The 8,495-nt window shown below is 41.1% G+C and overlaps 1 protein-coding gene across 1 annotated transcript; it reads left to right on the forward strand.

Moving 5' to 3' along the window:
* Positions 1–293: 293 nt before the first annotated feature.
* SLITRK2 (SLIT and NTRK-like family, member 2) lies at positions 294–3,494 on the forward strand. The gene has a single exon (XM_010024777.1). The coding sequence runs from the start codon at positions 294–296 to the stop codon at positions 2,865–2,867; it is 2,574 nt and encodes an 857-aa protein (XP_010023079.1). The 3' UTR covers positions 2,868–3,494.
* The last annotated feature ends 5,001 nt before the right edge of the window (positions 3,495–8,495 follow it).

Here is an 8,495-nt window from a genome sequence, read left to right on the forward strand (position 1 = left end):
GGTGGACAGCGCTAGGGACCCCAGAGTTCGGAGCGCTCCCCGACGGGGCTTCCTCCACAGCGGCTCCGCGGGCGCTCCCCGAAAGAAGGAGGGGTGGAGGAGAGGGGATTTCACAGCAGTTTGGCAAGCCTCTGCCTTGCCGCTCCTCATTCCCCCAACTTCACAGCCTGCCGTGCCCTCCCCTTGCAGCCTCTGCATCTGGCTGTTTTCACTGGGGATTTCTTCTTTCTCTCCTTACATGTCTTAAAAGGTTTGACTGTAGGTACTGAAGCGGGGATCGACGGCGCATAAAGATGCTGAAGGGTGTTTGGTTGCTCAGTTTGTTAACAGTGGCTGGGATCTCACAGACAGAGAGTCGCAAACCTGCCAAAGACATTTGCAGCAAGAGCCGCTGCCCTTGTGAGGAGAAGGAGAACGTGCTGAACATTAATTGTGAAAACAAAGGATTTACAACCGTCAGCCTCCTCCTGCCACCACCGTCCAAGATCTACCAGCTGTTTCTCAATGGGAATGCGCTGACCCGCCTGTTCCCCAATGAGTTCGTCAACTACTCCAATGCTGTGACCCTCCACTTGGGCAACAACGACATGCAGGAGATCCGCACAGGGGCCTTCAGTGGCCTCCGCACCCTCAAGAGGCTGCACCTCAATAACAACAAGCTGGAAGTGCTGAAGGAGGATACGTTCCTGGGCTTGGAGAGTCTGGAGTACCTGCAGGCTGATTACAATTACATCAGTGCCATTGAGGCGGGGGCCTTCAGTAAGCTGAACAAGCTTAAGGTGCTCATTCTCAATGACAACCTCTTGCTGTCCCTGCCCAGCAATGTCTTCCGCTTTGTACTCCTCACTCACCTGGACCTGCGGGGGAACCGGCTGAAGATGATGCCTTTTGCTGGTGTGCTGGAGCACATTGGAGGCATCATGGAAATCCAGCTGGAGGAAAACCCTTGGAACTGCACCTGTGACTTGCTGCCACTCAAGGCCTGGCTAGACACCATCACCGTGTTCGTGGGTGAGATAGTCTGTGAAACCCCCTTCAGGCTTCATGGGAAAGATGTGACCCAGCTCACGAGGCAAGATCTCTGCCCTAGGAAAAGCTCTGGTGATTCAAACCAGAGGGACAAGCACCCTGTCCTCTCAGACCCACACATCTCAAGGCTATCCCCCACAGCCAACTCTGCCATCAATCCCACCAGAGCCCCAAAAGCCAGCCGGCCACCCAAAATGAGAAACCGCCCCACACCCCGTGTCACTGTGTCGAAAGACAGACAAATATTCGGACCTATCATGGTTTACCAGACAAAGTCTCCTGTGCCCATCACCTGCCCAGCTGGTTGCATCTGTACTTCACAGAGCTCAGACAACGGCTTAAATGTGAACTGCCAAGAGAAAAAGATAAGCAACATCTCTGATCTCCACCCTAGACCAACCAGTCCAAAGAAACTTTACCTTACCAGTAACTATCTGCAAGTCATTTATAGAACCGATCTCACAGAATACAGCTCTCTGGATTTGTTACACCTAGGAAATAACAGAATTGCAGTGATACAAGAAGGTGCCTTTACAAACCTCACAAGTTTACGTAGACTTTATCTTAATGGCAACTACCTTGAGATTCTGTACCCATCTATGTTCGACGGGCTGCACAGCCTGCAATATCTCTACCTAGAGTACAATGTCATTAAGGAGATCCTACCACGCACCTTTGATGCTCTGAGTAATCTTCATCTGTTATTTCTCAATAATAACCTGCTCAGATCCTTGCCTGACAACGTCTTTGGTGGCACTTCCCTCACCAGGCTCAACCTTAGAAACAACCATTTCTCACACCTGCCTGTGCGAGGAGTCTTGGATCAGCTCTCGGCTCTAATTCAGATAGACCTCCAGGAGAACCCTTGGGACTGCACATGTGACATCCTGGGGCTGAGGAACTGGATAGAGCAAGTCACTGACCAGAACAACCAGCAGTCAAATCCCCCTGTAGTTATCAATGAAGTCATATGTGAGTCTCCCACCAAGCACTCTGGAGAGCATCTGAAATTCCTGAGCAAGGAAGCCATCTGCCCAGAGAACCCCAATTTGTCAGATTCTTCTCTCCTCTCCATGAACCAGAACACAGATACACCTCATGTCCTTGGTATCTCACCCAGCTCCTACCCAGAAATACACACTGAAGTTCCACTGTCTGTCTTAATTTTAGGCTTGCTGGTTGTGTTCATTTTGTCAGTCTGTTTTGGGGCAGGCCTGTTTGTCTTCGTCCTCAAGCGCCGGAAGGGGGTGCAAAGCATGCCCAGCAGCGCCAACAACTTAGATATAAGCTCATTTCAGCTCCAGTATGGGTCTTACAACACTGAGACCCACGATAAAACTGAAGGACATGTTTATAACTACATTCCCCCTCCTGTTGGACAGATGTGCCAAAACCCAATCTACATGCAAAAGGAAGGGGATCCAGTTGCCTATTACAGGAATCTCCATGAGTTCAGCTACAGCAATCTTGACCACAAAAAGGAAGACCCCACCAGTCTTGCATTTACAATCAGTGCAGCTGACTTGCTGGAAAAGCAATCCTCACCAAGGGAACCAGAGCTTCTGTATCAAAACATTGCAGAAAGGGTCAAGGAACTCCCCACCGGAGGATTAGTTCATTATAACTTTTGCACCTTACCCAAAAGGCAGTTTGCCCCTTCATGTGAATCAAGACGCCAAAACCAGGACAGGATAAATAAAACTGTTTTGTATGGAACTCCCAGGAAATATTTTGCAGAACAGTCTAAACCCGAGCATCCTTTACTCCAAGGAAAGCTACAAACAGAACCAGATTACCTCGAAGTTCTGGAAAAACAAACTGCAATCAGTCAGCTGTGAGGGGGGAGGTGGGAGACAACGGAAAATTTTTAAATTAACTCAGCATCACGTTTCATTGAGCCTGAACTCAGTGCTGATGTCATCTGTGGCATTCCCAACATTTCCACTTTTTAAATTAGAGAGGGAGCGAGAGAGAAATGGAACCCTTACAGCATAGCAGGGATATGGTGTTGCTTTTGCAACGTTCCCTTTAAGTTATTTCTATGTCTCTCTCCTTTAACCCTTCTGTAGGAACTGTCACTGCAAATGTATGTTTCTGTAATAGACCTTGCATAATTCTTTTTGCTTTGGAAGGAAATAAGGAAGGGGTCCTTGGCTTTTCTGTTTTTTGGTTTTTGGTTTGGGTTTTGTTGGGGTTTTTTTTTTCATTTCAAAGTGGAAACTTAATGTATTATGTAGAAGATCTCCAAAGATCTTTTTTTCCTGGACTATGACTTTCTTTTGTAAATAATATACGGTACTGCTGTTTCAATTACCAAGTATAGCCACTGGGCGTCACTTTTTTGTGTTAAAGTGCCTTTGCACTTTAAGTACATTATTACTTAATTGTTGCTCTTAGCTTTGATAAATTGAACCTATTTTAATGTGTTGTATTTTTGAAATTAAAAAAATATGTAAAATAGATCTGTATGTCAGCTGCATTAAATCAGAAAGTTTGATTTATAGGAAAGCTGCCCTTCTTTAAATGAATCTAGTTCTACAGACTCAAATGTAAATTATTGGGGTGTTTTTCCCTCTAGGTTTGTTTAGAGTGATTCATTGAAATCAACTGCGAGGATTTAGCAATGGACTAGAGGTTATCAAATGCCTCAGCTGGGAGTAACAGCTCATTAATAAAAGATGTTTAACACAATGTCATAGTGAACTGAACAATTAATGTGCTTCTTAATACATTGCATTGCAGCTCTAACATAGTAATGTTCAGTGGTTTAAGATTTTTTCATACTTAAGAGAACATTACTCATACTATTTGATGCACTGAATTAGGAGTTTTTCTACATTTTATGACAGAGTTTATATTTGTAACTTTTGGGGGGCTGAAATTAACATGTCCTTTTTCTGTCAGATACATATATTTTTCATAAGCAGGGACACCAGCAGGGGTCATCCCACACCTCATTAAATTTATTAACATACAGGCAAATGAACCAATGCCAAAAGTAAAATTTGAACGTGGGTCTCTGGAGTCCTCCAAATCCAGATAGCAGAAATCAGTATGTGCATCACACTAACGTTCAGTAGTCTGAACTATGTCAAGTTTTCAGTCTCTAAAGTAAAAGTAATATTCCAATAATTCTCATCTACTAGAAAAAAAACTACTAAGTTCAATATCTTAAATTTATATGGTGTTCTAAGTTAACTGAATTCTATTCTCAACCTTGGTTTTCTTAAGCCCATCAGTGAACAAATGCAGTGAGTCTTCTTTCCCATTAACTCAGGCCCGTTTTGCTTCAAGCTTTATGTTATCACCTTCAATTTACATTTCCTTCCTGGAGAATATTGAAACTATTTTTATTAACAAGCATACAGTCAAACTTTATTAAGCCTTATTAGCTTCTAAATAATTTTTAGATGCAAACATTAGTGTGCAATTTAAACAAACAGCCCTTATTTACAACAAAACCAGTTTTGTTTTGTCTATTGTAAATCCTTATGCAACTGGGATGGTGATCTGCATATAAAGTAGGCCAGGCTTTTCAATTCCTTATTAAAGCAATTGATGGGGTCTGAAAGAAGCACACTGTTTCCTTTTCATAAATAGGTTACTGCACATAATAATCCTTTATTATCATGCGGAGATTGAAGTGGCCTCTGCTGACTGATTTTTAGAGCTTTACTATAGTTAATAATACAGAATCTACAACTTGAGAAATTTTCAGCAATAGCATTTGAGCTATAAATAACTCCGATCAATGTTGTTCTAATCAGGACTTTGCCAAAAGGAAGTTGCTTTATATTTAAGAGCTAAAAAGGTTTTGCATGTGTATTGCCAGATATCTGAGTCATTCAGTAAACTTGTCTTCTAATGATTTATGTGACATCTGAGTACATTAATATGCTAACATGTCAATTCTTTATGTTTAGAGTCCATAGCATCTATGGCTGTTCATTAGATCAGGTTTAAATCTGAAGTGCTACAATGAACTATTGAAGAATCAGTCTACAAAATGGTCTCACTTCAAGAAGGAGGCGAAATGGTATCACATTAGTCGAACTTGGAACGTTTAACTGGAATAGCATCCATCTTTGAGTGAGGTACTTGTTTGAAAGCTTCCGGTAGTGGTTGTCTTATTATGGCTCCTTTCCCTGAGTAATTAAAAGTATTTGTTACTGAAACCCTAAGAAAAGTATAAGTATTATTTTAAAGTAAAAAGATTAACTCTTTCCAGGTATGATTTTAGTATTACCTGCAAAACAAGTTCCATGTTATATCTGGCACTCTAGCAGTTAGCGTAGTATTATTTATTATTCTCTAGTGAACTAGAACAAATTACAGGTGTTTTGCTCAGAAAAATGTCAGGTTTTCCTACAAAAATATTTTCGATTTTTTAGTGCTTGCAAACAATAGAGTTAGAGAATTGATCCTTTTAGAAACTTCATCTTGTTTGTTTTTACTGTTTGAGTCTCAGACTGTCTTATCACGTTTGCTTTGGCAGCACAGCCATATTTTACAGGGGTTGCTGTGCCTTTACATTTCCTTAGCTTTCCTAGTGGAATTTATTCGGTGACTAGATTTTATTTTGCATCACCAGTGCCAACTTAAAAAATCATTATTGCTGCAGGTCTTTTAGGTTTGTTTTTATATCCTTCAGCTGACATCTATTAAGCAATTCTTTTCATAGTGTGTCTAGGTGAGAGAGGAGGAGATTTTTTTTTCAGTTACGCTTAAAGAGATTTGTTTAACAGGGAAAGTGTGTCGGCAGCTGCTGTGTAGAAAGTCTCTACATTTCTCTAGCTGTGCAGCCCAGGAAGCTGCTGCTTGTTAGGGGAGAGCTGCTTGCCTGGCTAGGGGCTTGATAATGAGTGAAAAAATTTTCTTTCATAGTTTGAAAAGTTGAACTGTGAAAATTATGTAACCAGGTTAGCAAAATATCTTTTTTTCCTCAGGAAAATGGGATGCAAATGGTTTTCTTTCTTTTTAGTTTTCTTTTGTGAAAGTGGATACAATGACCTTTACAGAAACAGTAATGATGCAGACTGTTAAAAGTCTGCAGTTATCTCCAGTGAAAATGAGGGGCACTACACTTCCAGTGCATTAATACAGTTTTTAAGAGAGCTTTCTGTGTAAACATGAAGTAAAGTTTATCAGTGATCTTAGAACCTGGATTTTAATACGTAACTTTAATGGCAAAATGGAGAGAGGTGCTAACCTTATACCACTGCGGCCAGATTGCCCTATGGCTCCTAGTCACAAATCTGTTTCCTAGGACAATGCTGTGGCTTTGCTAGCTACAGAACACACCAAGAGGATGACTGTTTAATTGCCTTCTTTTTTTTCACCCTGCAAAACATGCTACTTTTTGTAAAGGGCTCTGTACTTTCTATCTGGGTTCTCAACTCTGCTGCAGAGCCACTCCAAATGCCCATTGATAGACCTCCTTTCTGCAGTCTCTCTTCCATAATATTTCATCCTTTTCAGGTTTTAGCATTTGCTCAGTTCCTATCTGACCTCTGTTGTCTGCTTCCCAAGCCCTCGCTGCACTTGCTGTGTAATGCTCCAACCGTTCCCCTCATGTCTGTCCCTCTGGGCTCTTCTTTTCTTCCCTAGCTAGTCTTGAAGAGATTTGATGTCCCCACTCCATGGAGAGCTCAGCCCTTACCTCCTCCTGTGACACTGCTGAGTAGCCCCATGTGAAATGAGACACCTGATCCCAGTAGTACTCCGGGGGGGGGGAGGCACCACACTGGAGGAAGGTCTGCATAGCTGCTCTCTCTTCCACTCGTTGAGCAGAGAAGCATAAGATCAAGTAGCATTTCAGCTTTCATGCAGGATTTCCCATATGCGAACCCTGGCCATGCAAGCAGCATTTCTGAGTAAGAACAAACAGATGAGCTATCTGAAACTACTGACATCACATCATACTTCACTGTACTTTCAGCAAGTCGTCTTCAACATAGGTTAATCTTGCCAAAATTAGCTACTACTCAAACTGGTTGTGTAGGGTCTCCAGAGCAAATAGCAAAACCCAGGCCATTCAAATGTGATTCACTCCCTCCCAGAATATATGGCATGAATTGGGCCACAGATTTGTCTGAATTTTTCCAGCTACTGTAAAGAAGATATAGAAGAGCACTGTCTCATCAGACATCCAATTCCCATATAGCTGTAGTCAGCCCAGCCTGATCATTTTCTAGCACAACCACATGCAACATATATGCTCTGCTGAGTATCTGCCAGTCTCTATGCCAAGACATTTCCATTCAGTCCATGAGAGACTCCCCATGGAGTTTATAGCCTGCTTAGGTCAAAGGCACTGTGCTCCTTGTGCTGATAAAGAACTATACAGTAGGGTTTAGCTTGGTTTTCTTTTTCTTCCCATCAATACTTAGTTTTTTAAAATAAAAATCAATTTTTTTAAAGTTAGAAGCCGTAATTAGTAGTGTCAAAATAAGGATACCAACAAATTAAATTGCCTAAATAAAAGTCTTAAAGAATACTGATCTTATATAGGAATAAAAATGCCATAAATTTTAAACTGCTCATGAGTGAAATGAGATACTGGAAATGTTAATGAAACTTCTTAGGCTTTTACAGGCTAATCACAGATACAGTTTGTGATTTTTCGTATTACTGTTTTTGCAGATGATAAATGTCATTTAACAGAGATAGATAGAAGAAAAAATTCCAACTTACTTCCTGAAGTCCTTCGCCCAACTGTGCAGCTCCAAACCAACAGATAAATTAACTTATGCAGATGATGTGACATTTCTTGTATTTTTCCCTTCACTTTTTCAAAGTGTTCTGTAGGAGAAGTACAAAAGTTATTCTTTTGTGAGAGGATCATTAAGTCTGTTTGGATTATTGATCTCATAGCTTTTCTGGGCACAAGGCCAATCATTTTAACTAAGGTTTTTAATCCTAGTTAATGAGGGAGGTGGATTAACGAGAAGTTTTTTGTTGTTTTTTGTTATTGGAGGGTTGGTTGGATTTCTTTGAACCAGCAGATTGACATGTTTATGAATACAGATGAATAGATTATTTTGAATGAAAGAATTGTTGGAGCTGCAATTGGAGATGCAGTCATTCTAAAGACCAAACAGACTCAAGAGTATGAGTGAAGTTTGAAAACAAGACATCATAAAACTGGTTTTCCTCCTGAGCTCATAAACATAGAGAGTCCCCATTTGAATGCAGCAGCGGCTTTTGTTACATGCTGTTAAACATTTGGAGGGATGAAAATAGAGGCCAGATACACCTCCATTATCTTTAAGGGTGCTCAGGTAACTGAAGAGTTCAGAATTTGATTCTCATCTCTGACTGTTACCCTATTTGTGCATGCATCTGTATTACCACTGATAATGCATTATGCCTGCAAAAGTGATCAAGGTGAAGTTGAGGTAGAGCTAGTTGCAGTATTTCTGAATCTTTCTTATTTCTATTTTTAAAAATACAATGAATTAACCATT

This window comes from Nestor notabilis, unplaced genomic scaffold, assembly GCF_000696875.1.
Source record: "Nestor notabilis isolate BGI_N333 unplaced genomic scaffold, ASM69687v1 scaffold5212, whole genome shotgun sequence".
Lineage (NCBI taxonomy): Eukaryota > Metazoa > Chordata > Aves > Psittaciformes > Psittacidae > Nestor > Nestor notabilis.